Here is a 19,267-nt window from a genome sequence, read left to right as displayed (position 1 = left end):
CGCAGTGGTAGCACACTGGACTCGCATTCGGGAGGACGACGGTTCAATCCCGTCTCCAGCCATCCTGATTTAGATTTTCTGTGATTTCCCTAAACCGTTTCAGGCAAATGCCGGGATGGTTCCTTTGAAAGGGCACGGCCGATTTCCTTCCCAATCCTTCCCTAACCCGAGCTTGTGCTCCGTCTCTAATGACCTCGTTGTCGACGGGACGTTAAACACTAACCTAACCTAACCATCTTGCCTAATTTTGCACTACTGTGCTCTCGTGGCAGAAATCTGAAGTGTAGCTGTATCAACACAAAAGTTTTTAGTTTTGCTATGTGAGTGTTCAGTTTTGTGACAACATCTTAATTAATGTAGCTACGGTGAATTTATGAAATCGCTTCAGTCATTTATTACAACTTTGTATATAAGCCGCAAATGGGGAAATCCTCTGACCTGGACTTGTCTCTCGTATTCTCGGTTGCATATGACAAAAACTGCTTGTTGGAAATTGATTCTATTACTGTAGCCAAAGCTGCAAAGTGGGTCTTTGAGGCAGCTAAACAGGCAACAATAAGAATGCAGTGAGAATGTATTTACATCTATTGGACGATTGTTATGAAAACAAACACTCCAAACCGACGTTCCACGTAAGTCACATGCAACGAAAATCTGTAACGCAACCATCTGTCCGTGGCGTGTTTATAATCATGTATTATTTATATTTTGGGACAATTAACCTGTAAAAAACACACCGCATGTCATAAAGAAAGCGTGTAAACCGCCTGAGGATGAATCACAACGATTCGAAACCGGTAACGGTACCCTTTGAATAAAGGAACTGAAAGTAAATTTGTGGCTGGTTGCTGTCCTAGCACCATCAACATTTGTCTTCAAACAACAGCCACGGTCTCCATAATGTCACCATATGACAAAATTGCAAACCAATTGAAATTTATCGTGACCTTTGCGATGTGTACGGAGAAGGAATAATGAGTGAAAGCCGAATGAGACAATGGTGGACTGATTTTAATAATAGTGCACCGGTGTTCACGATGAGAACTGCAGTGGTACGCCTAGTTTTGTGACTGACGAACTGGTGATGAAAACTAACGATAAAATTCGTAAAAATCGTCGTTTCACGATTACTGAACTTTCACATTTTCCCCAAAATTTCAGTTTCGTGCATAAAACTGTGGCGGAGAAGCTTTAATACCACAAATTTTTGTACTAGGTGGATTCCTAAACTCCAATCGCAGGCCCCAGATTTCTACAGAGACGGTGTTGAAAAACTTGTGCCACGATATTATTAGTGCCTGACTCAGAATGTCGATTATGTAGAAAAATTGCTTAAGAGTGTACCTTTAAAATTTACATAATAAAATTTGTTTATTCCATATTGTTAATTTTTTTATTTCAGAGCGTCTGTTATTTTCTGGATAGCCCTCGCATATCAAAATGTTCTGCAAGAAGGCCTCCTTTGTCCTACAGTTTCATCCCAATAAGAGTTAACGTTTTTTTAGATATGAAAATTGTTAGTATTTTTCGAGGTGTTCACAGGCAATATAACTTAAGGCAAATGACAAGATGGCTCCTTTGAAAACGACGCGACCGATTTCCTTGCCCATCATTCCCTTCATCGCAGCTTCAGCTCTGTCTCTAATGACATAGTTGTTCATCGGACTAACGCTCCTTGCTTCAGTGAACGTATAAATCGGTGTTAGCACTAAAGCGACTAATTTGATGTGATCAGAGTTTTTGTTCGAGTGAGTCTACGCTTAGAACGACGCACCTGCTGTCGTAGACGATATCTGGATGTAGAGTTTCTGCGATGATCCAGCAGCGGCCCAGAAGCAGCGCCGTGTAGATCTGCAGCGTAAACACCAGCAGCGTCAGAGGGATACCCAGCCACCCTGTGGGCATGCGCACAAACTGGTGGTGAGTATCAGTTCTACACAAGGGGCATTCTGGCAGTGGAGCAAAATGCCGCTCTTCATCCACGGTGTACATAGTTTTATTCTGAAAATTTAGTCGTCATTTGCACAATCAGAAAATTTATTTCGCTTTACCGGTATCAACCGATTTACCTGTCGTCTTCAGAAGACTAACATTGGTTGAGTAGATGACAATATCTTCATCACGAAAGCATAATGACACGACGTGTCGAAACATTTACATATTCTGTGTGATACTTGTAAACACGGACTGGTAATTTACAGTTAATTAATCACATTTGTTTACATAGTCAAGTTGTTGTACACAAATGTGATTCTTTCGATGTAAGTTGATTGTGTTGGTCACAAAATATTGCTCCAGAAGTTAGACCATTACAGAATAAACGGATTAGCTCACAATTGGTTCACCTCTTACTTTAGCAACAGACAGCATAAGGTCATTATTCACAATGTTGAGAATGGCTGTGATGTGGGGTCTGAGTGGGGTACCGTCAAATTGGAGGTGCCCCAGGGATCAGTATTGGGGCCACTCTTGTTTCTTATTTATATAAATGATATGTCCTCTAGTATTACGGGTAACTCTAAAATATTTCTGTTTGCTGATGACACTAGCCTGGTAGTACAGGATGTTGTGTGCAACATTAGCCCAGTTACAAATAGTGCTGTCCATAACCTAAGCTCATGGCTTGTAGAAAATAAACTAACTCTAAATCACACTAAGACTCAGTTTTTACAGTTTCTAACACACAATTTAACAAAACCTGACGTTTTAAGTTCGCAGACTGGGCATATGATTAGTGAAACTGAACAGTTCAAATTTTCAGTTGTTCAGATAGTAATCTGTCGTGGAAAGCCCACGCTCAGGGTCTTGTTCAAAGACTTAATACTGCCATTTTCACAATTCGAAAGGTATGTGAAGTGAGTGGTCGTTCGACACGAAAATTAGTCTACTTTGCTTATTTTCATTCGTTTATGTCGTATGGTATTACATTTTGGGGTAACTCTTCCCATTCTAAAAGAATATTTTTAGCTGAGAAACGGGTGGTTTAGGCAATAAGTGGTGTAACTTCGCGCAACTCTTGTCGACCTATGTTCTCTAGTCTGGGTTTTTTGACATTTGCCTCTCAATATATATATATTCCTTACTGTCATTTCTTGTTAACAATAGTCGTCCGCTGTGACCGAGCGGTTCTAGGCGCTTCAGTCCGGAACCGCGCTGCTGCTACGGTCGCAGGTTCGAAACCTGCCTCGGGCATGGATGTGTATGACGTCCTTAGGTTAGTTAGGTTTAAGTGGTTCTAAGTCTAGGGGACTGACGACCTCAGATGTAGGTTTAAGTAGTTCTAAGTCTAGGGGACTGATGACCTCAGATGTTAAGTCCCATAGTGCTTAGAGCCATTTGAACCATTTTTGTTAACAATATTAGCTTATTCGCAACAATAAGCAGCTTTCACTCAGCTAATACTCGGCAGAAATCAAACCTGCATTTGGATCGGACTTCCTCAACTCTTGTGGAGAAAGGTGTGCAATATACTGCTGCATCCATTTTCAGTTAGCTACCGTTCGAATTCAAAAATCTTAGCAGTAATCAACGCGCTTTCAAATCGAAACTGAATAGTTTCCTCATGCGTCACTCCTTCTATTCTGTCGAGGACTTTCTTGAAAAATTAAGCTAATTCTTCTTGTATTGTTGACTGCGTTTACTTAAACTTATGGATTGACTTTTTTCCGGTTCATAACATTTAAATTTTATCTGTTACTACTTTTACGTTGTAATTTTATGCACTGGCAAGTTCCATGACCTTGAAGATTTGCTCCTCAATTTGGTCCTACGGAACTTGACGTATAAATAAATAAATAAATAAAAATACATTATCTGCGCTTACAATTATTACATGCAATATGCACTGAAGTGATCCATAACGATATGCAGGTATACAGATGGCGGTAGTATCACGTATACAAGATATGAAAGGGCAGTGCACTGGCGAAACTGTCATTTGTGCTCAGATGATACACGCGAAAAGCTTTCGTGAACACGGCAGCGCCACGGAAATTAACAGGCGCTGAATGAGGAATGGTAGGTGGAACTAGACGTATGAGACATTTCATTTCGGAAATCGTTAGGGAATTCTAAGACAGAGAGTGTGCCGAGACTACCAAATTTCAGGCATTACCCCTCACCACGGACTACGCAGTGACCGACTTACTTCGCTTAACGACAGAGAGCAGAGGTTGCTTGAAATAACCGCAGAAATCATTGTGGGACGTACGACGAGCGTATCCCTTAGGACAGTGAGGCGAAATCTGGCGTTAATGGTCTATGGCAGCAGACGACCGACGCGAGTGCCTTTGCTAACAGCACGGCATTGCCTGCAGCGCCTCCCCTGGACTCTTGACCACATCAGTTGGATTGTTGACGACAAGATAACCGAGGGCTGGTCAGATGAGTCCCGGGGTCAATTGGTAAGAGCTTACGGTGGGAGCTCGAGTGTCGCACAGATCCCCGAAGCTATGGACTCAAGTTGACGACAATGCACTGTGCCAGCTCTGTGGGGCTGTGTTTACATGGAATAGACTGGGTCCTCTGGTCCAGTTGGACCGATCATCAACTGGTAATAGCTATATTCAACTTCTTGAAGACCATTTGCAGCCACTGATGGACGGAATTTTTATGGTTGACAATGCGCCATGTCACTGGGTCACAGTTGTTCGCAATTAGTTTGAATAACATTCTGGACAATTCGAGCGAATGATCTGGTTACCCATCGAACATTTATGGGACATAATCGAGAGTTCATTTCCTGCACAAAATGCTGCACTGGCAACTCTTTCGCAGTTATGGACGGCTATAGAGGCAGCAGGGCTCAATATTACTGCAGAGAACTTCCAGTGAGTGACCTGTTGAGTCCATTCCCATGTCAAGTTGCTGCTCTATGCCGGTCAAAAGGAGATCCGACACGATATTAGATGGTGTCCCATAACTTTTGCGACCTCAGTATGTGTCCTTTCTTATAAGTTCTGCATTATGCTTCTGTGATGAAGATACTGTCATCTACTAAACCAATATTAAGCTTCTGAAGACGACAGATGAATCAGAAGTGGAAAAGAAAAATATATTTTCTAATTGTACAACTGACGACTGAATTTTATTCTGAATATACACCACAGTTGCTAAGAAAATAACAGCTGTGAATAAAGTTAGGTGTACATAGTTTTACAACGAAATAATTAAGCATACGAGGTTATACAGGAGTTAATCATGAAGTTTTAATTTATCACCTGTAAGAAATAAAATTATGTAATTATTTTTTTGTTAACAGCTACATAATTACAAACCTTATACACAATGAAATCCCTGTGCCACAGGACCGTAGCACACCGCAAGAGGAACCGAAACACAATCGTCAAACCTGTCCATAAAATAAAGTACTGAGGAGTAGTTCGTTTTCGAGAGATTTGGAAATATTGCACCTTTATTAGGATAACCTAGATGGCTCAAAAAGTCATCTGAATTGACCTGACGCATTTGCAACGTTTTCGCTGCTCTCAAAAACGAATTACCGATCGATAAGTCAGTGGTGCACTACAGATAACAGAGTATTTGTGGAGTGTACTTGGAGGTTTCTTAAGCTAGACTGTAGTTTGATGAAGACTCGCCAGTCGATACGCGGGAAAGGAAGTCGGATGGCGTTTAGAGTAAAGGTACTTCGAGTGTCAAAATTTTATCAGTAAATTGTCTAAGTATTCATAACAAAGTTTCCGAATTTACTGCACTCCAGGAATGTACCTGTACTCAAATTATTCTTGGGAGCGAGAGCTGTCTTAGATCTAAAGTAGAAAGCTCTGAGATATTTATCGAGTAGTAGAAGAAATATCGGAAAAATGCCGTAGGAATGGGAGTGTTCATTGCAGTTGGCAAAAATATTATTTCAATTGAGGTCTAAGTTGAATGTTATCTGCTTGCGTGTAACAGGTGTAGGTCAAACCACGTTAATTGTTGGATTTTTTACCGACCACCCGATACCGCTGTGACAGCTCTAGCGTCATTCAAAGAAAGTCTATGGTTAGTAGCTCGTAAATAACCACATCATGCAATACTAGTTGGATGTGACTTTGACTTAGCGAGTATAAATTGGGACTTCTATGAGTTCATTGCGAGGTGTACTGACAGACGGTCTTGGAAGTAATTTTGAACACTTTTTCTGGAAACTGTTTCGAACAGCTAGTTTGGCAGCCTACAAGCAGTGGAAATATCTTAGACCTCGTAGCTACAAACAGACCGAACCTTATCGACAGTCAGTAAAGTGACAGGGAATAGTGGGAAAGATTTAATTATAGCAACTGTGGTTACGAAAGACAATAAACTGCAACTGTACATGGGCTCATTCACTACCTGTTTTATACGTGGCTCATCAGCAAAGGGGTTTGGTAGTGCAAGGTTGCATTTGCGCCCCTAGTACTGAGTCATATATTGGCTAGCCTTTGAACAGCAGTGATCTGAATACATAATTGTCTATACCACAACCTTGCACAAAACGAGGTATACTATACAAGATCAGATTGAAACTTATTTATTTAAAAAAAAAAAAAACTTCTAACATCTTGGCTATGCATGTTAAAGTATTAAAGTTCACAAATAAATCCGATCTGGATAAATGATAATCGGTTCAATTCGTACACATGGTTTATTGCCACGGACCTACACACTTTCACGTTGTTCCCTCACAGTTTATTCGCATACACTGGCATCCATGCTTACTCTCGCCACACTTTGCCGTTCCGAACTTACCACCACGACAGACAACGACCAAAACCCACACTTTCACGCTCATATCCCCAGTCCTGAGTCGGTTCACGTGACACTACGTTAATCAAAATAATTCCTAAACATAGCCACAATTCGTTTACAACTCTCAGACTTCAAGAAGAATATAATAATTCCAATCCCAAAGAATGTAGGTGTTACAGATGTGAAAATTACTTAACAATCAGTTTAATAAGCCACGGCATCAAAATATTAACACGAATTCTTTACAGACAAATCGAAAAATTGGTAGAAGTTGGTAGAAGCCGACATCGGGGGAAACCAGATTGGATTCCGTAGATATGTTGGAACACGTGAGGCAATACTGACCCTGCGACTTATCTTCGAAAATAGATTAAGGAAAGGCAAACCTAAGTTTCTAGCATTTGTAGACTTAAAGAAGGCTTTTGGCAATGTTGACTGGAATACTCTCTTTCAAATTCTGAAGGTAGCAGGGGTAAAATACAGGGAGCGAAAGGCTATTTACAATTTGCACGGAAACCAGATGGCAGTTATAAGAGTTGAGGGGCATGAAAGGGAAGCAGTGGTTAGGAAGGGAGTGAGACAGGATTGTAGCCTATCCCCGATGTTATTCAATCTGTATATTGAGCAAGCAGTAAAGGAAACAAAAGAAAAATTCGGTGTAGGAATTAAAATCCATGGAGAAGAGACAAAAACTTTGAGGTTCGCCGATGACATTGTAATTCTGTCAGAGACAGCAAAGGAACCTGGAAGAGCAGCTGAACGGAATGGACAGTGTCTTGAAAGGAGGATATAAGATGAACATCAACAAAAGCAAAACGAGGATAATGGAATGTAGTCGAGTTAACTCGGGTGATGCTCAGGGAATTAGATTAGGAAATGAGACACTTAAAGTAGTAATGGAGTTTTGCTATTTAGGGAGCAAAATAACTGATGATGGTCGAAGTAGAGAGGATATAAAATGTAGACTGGCAATGGCAAGGTAAGCGTTTCTGAAGAAGAGAAATTTGTTAACATCTAGAATATATTTAAGTGTCAGGAAGTCGTTTCTGAAAGTATTTGTATGTAGTGTGGCCCTGTATGGAAGGGAAACGTAGACGATAAATAGTTTGGACAAGAAGAGAATAGAAGCTTTCTAAATGTGGTGCTACAGAAGAATGCTGAAGATTAGAAGAGTAGATCACATAACTCATGAGGAGGTACTGAATAGAATTAGGGAGAAGAGAAATTTGTGGCACACCTTGACTAGAACAAGGGATCGGTTGGTAGAGCATTTTCTGAGACATCAAGGGATCAAAAATGGTTCAAATGGCTCTGAGCACTATGGGACTTAACATGTGTGGTCATTAGTCCCCTAGAACTTAGAACTACTTAAACCTAACCAACCTAAGGACGTCACACACATCCATGCCCGAGGCAAGATTCGAACCTGCGACCGGAGCGGTCACGCGGTTCCAGACTGAAGCGCCTAGACCGCACGGCCACACCGGCCGGCATCAAGGGATCACCAATTTAGTACTGGAGGGCATCGTGGAGGGTAAAAATCGTAGAGGGAGACCAACAGATGAATACACTAAGCAGATTCAGAAGGATGTAGGGTGCAGTAGGTACCGGGAGGCGAAGAAGCTTGCACAGGATAGAGCAGCATGGAGAGCTGCATCAAACCAGTCTCTGGACTGAAGACCACAGCAACGAGATTTAAATACTTAAACCTAAATACATTACATAGTTTTACACATTTTTATCACCGCATAATTTTATAATTCGTTGCAGTTTAAAAAAATTAAACACAATGCAACGGAACTACGAACGCTCATCAAAACACAAAACAAGTATTTTCATGTCCATTTTACATTACACTATTTTCTCTCTGCATTTAATACATATTTTTATTCTTAAGCACGGAAAATTAAAATCAGTACTAATTTATGACATGCTATCAGATTTACATAATTACGAATAACTCCATTTTTGGGACAGTTTCACCCCTCTCCCTTCATTTTATGATGTCTTTGAACGAGATATGAGACGTACAAATACTTGTCTGGCACTACAAAGATCGAAACTGAATGTTGTCTTCATAATAAAATAATGACTTACTTTGCAGTTGTTCTAAACATCTTCATAACTTAATTCTACTATGAAAAGTTTTGATTGAAGTACACCACACCATCATATTATTTCTGCTACTGTGCTTTAAATTGAAATTACTAACTACCTGGAAGAGCTCGTTCTCACATGACTTCTGTTTCAATGATTAAGTATCCAGAAAATCCAAGGACTCACATTACAAGCACTCCCTACATTATTCATTGAAGTGCAAAGTCAGGTACAGTAATTATATGCAGTTATGTAACCAACTAATTTAAACCATCTGAAATTGCTGATTGCTGCCTTCTCTTGATCAGGAAAAGATGATACTATAAATGTATTGACTTTGCGCTTTTCACATCCTATCCATTTTTCCGTAGCAAAGCTGCTGTAAGGCCATATTATCCCCCGTTACCTCACAAAATCCTTCAAGAATGCTGGGAGAGTGCTCCTACCAGAAACAGCGGGTAAACAGTTTTTAGCATCTCACTCAGATACCGGAGATGACACCATTTAGATCCAGTGAGATGGACGTAGAGGAATTATGGGCAAAGTTTAACCAGATTTTAAATCGTGGTCTGGAGAACTTCGTGCCTAGTAAGTGGATTAAGGACGCAAAAGACCCACCATGGTTACACAATGAAATTCGGGAAATGCTGATGAAGCAAACGTTGTTGTATTCCCGATTCAAAAGAGACAGACAAAGCTTAGTAGAAATTCATGTGTTTGTGAAAATATGTATGCTCGAAGCACACCACAACTACCAGCATCTTACTTTAGCAAAATATTTGGTCGAGACCCGGAGAACATTCTGATCCTACGTAAAATGGCTAAGGGGGTCTAAGGCTTCCATTCAGTCACTCGTTGACCACTCTCATGCGGCAGTCGAAGACAGCAAAGTTTTAAATTTCGCGTTCAAGAAATCGTTCACACAGTAGAACCGAAGAAACATCTGTCGTTTGACCATCTAACAGACTCCTATATGGGCGACGTAGCAATAAGCATCCCTGGGGAAGAGAAAAAGGTGGAAAAGTTGAAAACAAATAAGTCGCGATGTTCGGATGGAATCCAAATTCGGGCACTCCACTGACTTAGTTGCATTTATCACGAATCTCTGGAAAAATAGCGCAGCTGACTCCTGTGCACAAGAAGGATAAAGGAAAGGACCAGCAAAATTACAGATCAGTATCCCTAACATAGGTTTGCTGCATAATCACTAAACATATTCTCATTTGGAACATTTTTTTTTTAAGACCGATAAGCTTATGTCAACGAATCAGCACTGTTTTATAAAGCATCACTAGTGCGGAACTCTGCTTGCCATTTTCTTAAATGATATTCTGCGAAATATGGATGAAGAGCAACAGGCGAATTCCATATCTCTAGATTTCCAGAAAGCATTTGACACGGTGCCTTACTACAGGCTGTTAACGGGGGGGACGAGCATACGGAAGAGGCTCCTAAATATGTGTGCAGCTCGAAAACTTCTTAAGTAATACAACCCAATATCTTGTCCCTGACGGTGAGTGTTCATCAGAGACAAGGGTATCGTCATGAGTGCCCAGGGACGTGTGATAGAACCGCTATTATTTTCTATATACATAACCGTCTGGCAGACAGGGTAGGCAGCGGTTGTTTGCTGATAATGCTGTAGTGTACGGGTAGGTGTCGAAGATGAGTGACTATAGACAAAATTCTTAGTTGGCTTCAACTTTAACTTGCCAGATGTAAACTGGGACTTCTATGGGTTCATTGTGGGGCGTACTGACAGACTGGTTTGGAAATATGTTCGAACACGTTTTCTGAAAACCTTTTCGAGCAGCTAGTTTGGTAGCCTACAAGCAATGGATATATCTTGGACCTTACAGCTAGAAACCGACCGAACCTTATCGACATAGTCAGTACAGTGACACGCATTACTGGTCAAGATGTAATTATAGCAACTGTGGTTACGAAAGTTCATAAATCCGTCAAGAAGGCTAGAAGAGTGTTCCTAGCTCTCCTATCTAGGAGAGTGGCAGCTCTAAATGTAGAAAAATGTAAGTTAATGGGGAGGAATAGGAAAAACAAAGCCGTAATGTTTGTATACAGTATTAGTAGTGTCCTGCTTGACACAATCACGTCGTTCAAATACCTGGGTATAACATTGCAAAGCGGTATGAAATGAGATGATCATGTGAGGGTTTTGATAGGAAAGGCGAATGGTCGACTTCTGTTTATTAGGAAAATTTCAGGAAAGTGTGGTTCATCTGTAGGGATATCGCATATAGGACGTTGTTGTTGTTGTTGTTGTTGTTGTTGTGGTCTTCAGTCCTGAGACTGGTTTGATGCAGCTCTCCATGCTATTCTATCCTGTGCAAGCTTCTTCATCTCCCAGTACCTACTGCAACCTACATCCTTCTGAATCTGCTTAGTGTATTGATCTCTTGGTCTCCCTCTACGATTTTTACCCTCCACGCTGCCCTACAATGCTAAATTTGTGATCCCTTCATGCCTCAAAACATGTCCCACCAACAGATCCCTTCTTCTAGTCAAGTTGTGCCACAAACTTCTCTTCTCCCCAATCCTATGCAATACCTCCTCATTAGTTACGTGATGTACCCACCTTATCTTCAGCATTCTTCTGTAGCACCACATTTCGAAAGCTTCTATTCTCTTCTTGTGCAAACTGGTTATCGTCCATGTTTCACTTCCATACATGGCTACACTCCATACAAATACTTTCAGAAACGACTTCCTGACACTTAAATCTATACTCGATGTTAGCAAATTTCTCTTCTTCAGAAACGATTTCCTTGTCATTGCCAGTCTACATTTTATATCCTCTCTACTTTGACTATCATCAGTTATTTTACTCCCTAAATAGCAAAACTCCTTTACTACTTTAAGTGTCTCATTTCCTAATCTAATCCCCTCAGCATCAGGACGTTAGTGTGAGCGATTCTTGAGTACTGCTCAAGTGTATGAGCTAAGTACCAGTTCAGAATAAAGCACGACTTCGGAGCAATTCAGAGGCAGGCTGCTAGATTTGTTACCGGTACTTTCAAACGACACGCAGGTGTTGGGGAGATGCTTCGGAAAGTCAAATGGGAATCTATGGAGGGAAGGCGACGTTCTTTTCGAGGAACATTATTCAGAAAATTTAGAGAATCGACATTTGAAGCTGACTGCCAAAGGACCACGTAGATAACATACGAGAAATTAGGGTTCAAACGCAGGCATATACAGAGTCGTTTTTCCCTCACTTTATTTGCGAGTGGGACAGGAAAGGAATGGTACACGGTATTCTGCGCCACACATGGTGCGGTGGCTTGCGCAGTACGTATGCAGATGTAAATGTACATACTCCACTTTATCAATGGGTTTGTCTCCTCTAGCAGTACGCTACAGCACTGTTTCACTGGGAAAATGGAGTCAACTAATTAATTTGCTTCAAATTGATATACGTAAAAATTGTCGCAAGAATCCCGTCGTCCCAATACTAGTGTGATTGTCAGTACAAGAATCTATTAAAATTTTATGCCCATCCATGATAATGAGCTTTGCCCAAACTTTCTCACAAGTAGCTTCAGTTTCTGTCTTGGGGGTTGAGAAATATACCGACTCCTTTTCGCATTTTCCTATTCTTTCATTATACACTTAAACTTTTCCCAAAGATCTCACTACTATCAAATCCAGGTTTTAACCAACTTTTTGTATTATGTGAGCTTCAGTGCTTTTTAGGAGCATTTCAAGCTCTGGAACTTGCTAGAATTTTAATACTTTGAGATGCAGCGGGCATTTCCTTGGATCTTATTTTTGGGTTGGTTGGAGAGTCGCCGAATCTTTAAAAAAATAAAAAAAATAAAAAAAATTGTCTGAACCCCACACACACAGTCAGCTACCTGGGTAGTGCCTCTGGTTGGTCGTGCAGACACATTTAGGTAGACCCTACAATTTTCAACCCTATGTCGCAAGTCTAGGAAGCCAAAGCTTAGCTTGTCGCAGAACCTTTGCAGTATTCCCATCAATCCTTCCACTCGAGTCAGAACCAGTAGGCCACGATATGTTCTGGGGATAATGCTGCAGACCGTGTACTTCGTTGAAACTGAGTGAGCAGTCTTCTGTGCTAGTCATTGGAATGATCCGAGTTTGACCTCACAGCCCAGACAACACCGTAATCTGTAGTTAGTGGCACCCTTCTCCATCAATGGTTACCGGAAGAGCGTCTTCAACATGCTGAATGAGGCCACCAGGCATACACATCGAGTGTTCCTGATGTTACTATCCACCCCTTGCTCCCTTTTCCCTAAGGTGTACCATTATTCGCCGTATGTTTGAATCGCCGACGATTAGTAGACCACTGCCCATTTGCGTCCGCTACCCTTTGACACAGGTCACTGCTGGTTTCTCAACAGATGAGGTGAATCTCATTGGCTCAGTTTCGGTTTCAGCGGAAGACATCACCTCGAACTTGTTGGTTAGCTGGATTGGTGGAACATCATTGAAACGCCACTCACAGTTAAGTGGACGAGTAATGATGGCTCTTGTATTTCCTGCAGGAGAGACAGTATCCACAGGACAGGTACATTTGGTACCTCTACTATACAGCCTTTAGTAGCCGTCTCAACTACGCGCTATCGTAGTAGACACTGATCACTTGACAGGAGACATGGTGATCAGCTACTTGCGAATAGCAACCGACTTATCCCCTGTCCGAGAACAGCAACACAGTGAGGATGAATTATGCCTCATGCAGTATTTTGCAGAACAATAAGCAAATAACTTACGCCTAATACAGTGTTTTACAGAATAATAAACAAATCAGTTTATATGAAGCTTGCTCATCGTCTTTTAATTTATGAGTCTGGTAAGCTACAAGTATTACCAGTAGCTGTCAGGAACTGCAGCTATTTACAACCAAAAATGAGATAGCTACTACGACAACAGAATACTTGTTATAAGTTTAACTGATTCCCTGAAACGTTTTTCATATTGTGGTCAATAATAAAATTCGATAGTAGTGTTAATTTGCGGTAAATGCTGATAATATACACTTCTAATGTGAGATGATATGTTGCGTAGTTACAGTAACTGTAAATCACAATCACCGATGTATCACGAAATAGGTTGCGCAATACACTCGTAATTTACCAAAACTTTTGCAAGCGTCTGAAACTTCTCATAAATATACCTTTTTCACGCAAATGTATAATTAAAATTAGGAACTGTCAGTTGTGAACAAGGATCCTGTGGGAGAAGTTTCTGAACAGCACAGTTAAGTTAACAGTTGACTATACAATACTACACAATGTATCACGTTCCTGAAAAGCACCCATGTTATGTCTACAAACGATGATTAAACACTGCACAATATCTCACAACACCTGCACGAGTTTTTATAAAATCAAAACGATAATCACATTTAAATTTTATGTCAAGTCTTTGTTCCTATATTTACGAAATGAATTTATGTGACGCGCGAGATTTTACTCGAAGACAAAGGAATTAACTGGAGTCAGCTTTAGATACATAAGTAAATAAATTTGTGAATCACACGGATTTGGCAGTTTAGTTGATTTTGCCCCGTCTTGAACACTGGCGTGGCAAGAATGAACACTGTAGCTTCAGTACATCTCACAAAAACGACGTGAAATGTCGAGTACAACAAACGCACATGTGCTTGAGCCGGCTAACGCACACGCCGAGCGGGGTAGCGTGTGCTCTTGGGCGCCCTGTCACGGTTCACGCGGCTGCCACCGTCAGAGGTTCGAGTCCTCCCTCGGGCATGGTTGTCTGTGTGTGTTGTCTGTAACGTAAGTTAGTTTAAGTTAAATTAAGCAGTGTGTAAGCTTAGGAACCGATGACCTCAGCAGTTTGGTCCCATAGGACTTACCACAAATTACTAATTTTTATAAACGTACGCTACAAAAAATAAAAAAATAAAAATCTTTGAATTACTCTACATGAATTGCTGTCAGAGGTGTATAGCTTTTATGCGACTACTGCACCGAATTATAATTTCTTATTTTTGATCTAAAATGATTATAACTTTTCTTTCAGCGTTTCAGGACTCGATAAGACTTGCTTCATCAAATCATGATCGCTGGTGTTACTCTACAACATCTACAAGACAATTAATTTTGTAATTTATGATACTGCACTGGAAGAAGCTCTAGGTCTCATTAATTCCTATCTTACTGTATATGTCCATTGATCGTCATTATATTACAGTGAAAACTGGTTCTTGCTGTGCTTATATCGCGAAGTAAAACAGATGGTTGTAAGTCAGACGCTAATATGAATGCACTCGGCCTATTTCTCGATGAAGAGATGTTAATTTAAAAATGAATTTACCGAGGGAATTATGTCACGAAAATTTTCAATATTTTTTTGATGTAGCTTTGATTTTGCGCTACGGAGAACCTGTCTGCCCTCGTAGACTCATAACGGGGAAATAACCTGGTACGCTGAATCGGGATACGTCTGTATTTGCGCTTGCAAATATCAGTTATTGCTTTGAGAAACCATGGGAAGAAGGTTGTGTAAAATAGTAGATTTGGACTGAAGAAACCGCTAAACCAAAGGTACATGCAGTTTAGTCCATTTAGAGATCTACTCACTTAAAAATTCATAGGGGTTTAAAGACAAAAATATACCGTAACAAAAATAATTAATTTGAATTACTCAAAACAAATAAAAGGTAATTTTCTCTCCGTCAAAAGTTGAAGATCTACAGCTCAATTTTCAAGACGTTAAAATTACGGAAAAAAAATTAAAACAGAAAGCATCAAAACTGTTGAAAAATATTTAGCGAGACACTTGGCTTTGTACATCATTGACAGTTTATTATAACCTGGAGAATAATTTGTCAAAAAGAACCTTACGCACTCTGTGGCAGTTATCTGACATATCAATACAAACATCCACCCAGGGTTTCCGCAGCACGAAGTATTTAATTGACAATTACCTCCGTCGAGCACGTTGTTGTTTCGTGGAGACTGGAATAGAGATTTTTTATTGCCATTGCCTACTGGAGGTGCAGCTTGTTACAGCAAACCCTGAGCAATCTCCCCCCACACCGCAACCCCCTCCCCCCTCAGAATGCACTAAGTTATAGATTGCGAGTAGTGACCTCACCATACAGGAGGAAATAAAACTTGGTTGGCGCGAGCGTTATGAAGCCGGTGAAATGCAGGTGGAGGCGAAAGAGGCGGACTATTATCGTCAGATTTATCACCACAAGATACTGTGCAGAACTGTCAACAAATTGGAATTTTGCAAAACAGCGCATTTAAACAGATTGCGGACAAAAGTACTGAAAGATCGACTAATAAAGCCATTGCGATAGTCCGGTCGATCGCGATCGAGGAGTTGAGTACCCGTGGCGCTAAACAAATGACTGTAATGTAAGCAACATTAGAGAGATCGCCATTTGTTTGTCTTCAGCACCACAAAAAACTTTGTCCAGAAGGAAAGTAAAAAATGCATCGATTAAATGTTGTTTAGTCCCCATGGCGGCAACAACAAGTATGACTGCCTTTCTTGTAACTTTGTTTGTCACGTAGGTATGAAAAGCAATAGATATTTTTTACAACATAACATACATTATGTGATCAAAAGTATCTGGACACCCCCAAAAACATACGTTTTTCATATTAGGTGCACTGTGCTGCCACCTACTGCCAGTTATTCCATATCGGCGACCTCAATACTCATTAGACATCGTGAGAGAGCAGAATCGGGCGCGGCGCGGAACTCACGAACTTCGAACGTGGTTAGGTGATTATGTGTCACTTGTGTCATACGTCTCCACGCGAGATTTCCACATCCATAGGTCCACCGTTCCCGATGTGATAGTGAAGTGGAAACGTGAAGGGACACGTACAGCACAAAAGTGTACAGGCCGACCTCGTCTGTTGACTCACATAGACCGTCGACAGTTGAAGTGGGTCGTAATGTGTTATAGGCTGACATCTGTCCAGATCATCACACAGGAATTCCAAACTGCATCAGGATCCACTGCAAATGGTTCAAATGGCTCTGAGCACTATGGGACTTAACTTTTGAGGTCATCAGTCCCCTAGAACTCAGGAACTACTTAAACCTAACTAACCTAAGGACATCACACACATCCATGCCCGAGGCAGAATTCGAACCTGCGACCGTAGCGGTCGCGCGGTTCCAGACCGTAGCGCCTAGAACCGGTCGGCCACTCCGTCCGGCGATCCACTGCAAGTACTATGACAGTTAGGTGGGAGGTGATTAAACTTGGATTTCATGGTCGAGCGGCTGCTCATACGCCACACATCACGCCGGTAAATGCCAAACGACGCCTCGCCTGGTGTAATGAGCGTAAACATTGGACGATTGAACAGTGGAAAAACGTTGTGTGGGGTGACTAATCACGGTACACAATGTGGCGATCCGATGTCAGGGTGTGGGTGTGGCGAATGCCCGGTGAACGTCATCTGCCAGCGTGTGTAGTGCCAACAATAAAATGCGGAGGTGGTGGTGTTATGGTGCGATTGTGGTTTTCATGGAGGAGGCTTGCAGCCCTAGTTTTGCGTGGCTGTGTGACAGCACAGGCCTACATTGATGTTTTAAGCACCTTCCGGCTTCCCACTGTAGGAGAGCAATTCGGGGATGGCGATTGCATCTTTCAACACGATCGAACACCTGTTCATAATGCACTGCCTGTGGCGGAGTGGTTACACGAGAATAACTTCCCTGTAATGGACTGGCCTGCTCAGAGTACTGACCTGAATTCTACAGAACACCTTTGGGATGTTTTGGAACGCCGACTTCGTGCCAGGCCTCACCGACCGACATCGATATCTCTCCTCAGTGCAGCACTTCGTGAAGAATGGGCTGCCATTCCCCAAGAAACTTTCCAGCACCTGATTGAACGTATGCCTGCGAAAATGGAAGCTGTCATGAAGGCTAAGGGTGGTCCAACACCATATGGTATTCCAGTATTACCGATGGAGTGCGCCACGAACTTGTAAGTCATTTTCAGCCAGATGTCCAGATACTTTTGATCACACAGTGTATATCTTCTATTTAGTAGCCTTATTCCTCTTTATGAAACCAGTGCAAAAAATATCACAATGCACACTTGGCGCAAACATGACGTTATTAAAAACGTAACACAAAAAGATCTACTCCTAGTACCCGGGGTATCATAACACGCTCACTTGCTGGAGCTGACTGTTCTTGGTGACTACTTCTTTTGTAACTGTAGATGTTCTCTGTTTAGTTGCTTTATATCTTTAAAAAATGGCCCTGAGCACTATGGGACTTAACTTCTGAGGTCATTAGTCCCCTAGAACTTAGAACTACTTAAAACTAACTAACCTAAGGACATCACACACATCCATGCCCGAGGCAGGATTCGAACCTTAGCGCCTAGAACCGCTCGGCCACTCCAGCCGGCGCTTTATAGCTTAATGCTCGTGTTTGAATAATTTCTACTTGGATATCTGAGTTGAGCTACCTCTGTCATTTTGCTAAACTGAGTTGCTAGAGACCAGTCATAGAGGTACCGTGACATCGATCCATCGACTGGTGGGCGAAAGGGGGAGGGGCAAAATTGATCAATTCTTAGAAAAATTACTAAATTACATGCGAAATCCAAATAAAGTAAATAAGGGTACATAGTGTGTTATTAGCTCTTTTTCTCCAATGAGGTGTCGACTTCCTTTTCCAACACAAAACTGACTGAGATGTATCATGGAGTAATAATGGTTTTTTTTTTTAAGTGGTATCAAGTAGAGATTGTTTAATCATTCCTCTTGTTTTCCTGAATATTTTAATTTTTTTCCCCCGCGTAAACTATACTCTGCGACCTTCAGTTTGTATCTGAGTAGACGTCCAACAAACCTATGTGCACCTATCCAGCACATAACTGCTGACTTACTTGCCGTATGTGAGTGAGCGCAAAACATAGGTTTGAACGCATCTAAAATGCAATCAAGCGCTCATAAAAGACTTATTACCGTGCTGTTCAGAGACTCTCTTCCACCTTTAACCTTTTCTTCTCATGCAGAGTACTTGGTGCAAATTCTGGACCATCACTTACGAGGGAATAGTCCAATCCAGTACGTCGGAACCTACCCTGAAATTTTTCGCACAGCAAGAATGCACCGTTTTGTAAGCCCTGGTCGCCAGTTTTGTAACAGCCTCGCCGCTACTACTGTGAAGGCCGAGTTGCCACTGCTGTTACGGTAGGCCGAGTTTGTGAGTTCGTGCAACGGCTTCTGGTGCAGTACACCGCTAAGACAATTTCTCCCTATCACTATTACACAGCTATGAGCCAGGGTCAGGTAACAGGATAAGAGATCGAAGCGTCTACAACATTCCAACAAATTAGTAACGAGGTCACACAAATAAGTTAAAAAGGTTTACTTATCTTTGTGGCTTGTCGAATAATGAACAGTACATATAATACACTCCTGGAAATTGAAATAAG

General features: G+C 41.4%; 1 protein-coding gene across 1 annotated transcript in view; it reads right to left on the bottom strand.

Annotated features, from left to right (window-relative positions):
- The window catches only part of LOC124545273 (amino acid transporter AVT1B), a 219,807-nt gene that overhangs the window by 74,285 nt on the left and 126,255 nt on the right, over positions 1-19,267 (bottom strand). Inside the window, exon 3 of the mRNA XM_047124155.1 lies at positions 1,775-1,895. Within this exon, the coding sequence (XP_046980111.1) occupies positions 1,775-1,895 (121 nt within the window). The remainder of the gene's footprint in view (positions 1-1,774; positions 1,896-19,267) is intronic.

This window comes from Schistocerca americana, chromosome 8, assembly GCF_021461395.2.
Source record: "Schistocerca americana isolate TAMUIC-IGC-003095 chromosome 8, iqSchAmer2.1, whole genome shotgun sequence".
Taxonomy (NCBI): Eukaryota; Metazoa; Arthropoda; class Insecta; order Orthoptera; family Acrididae; genus Schistocerca; species Schistocerca americana.
Note: the sequence above shows the minus strand (reverse complement) of the source record. Positions and strands in the feature narration are given on the sequence as shown.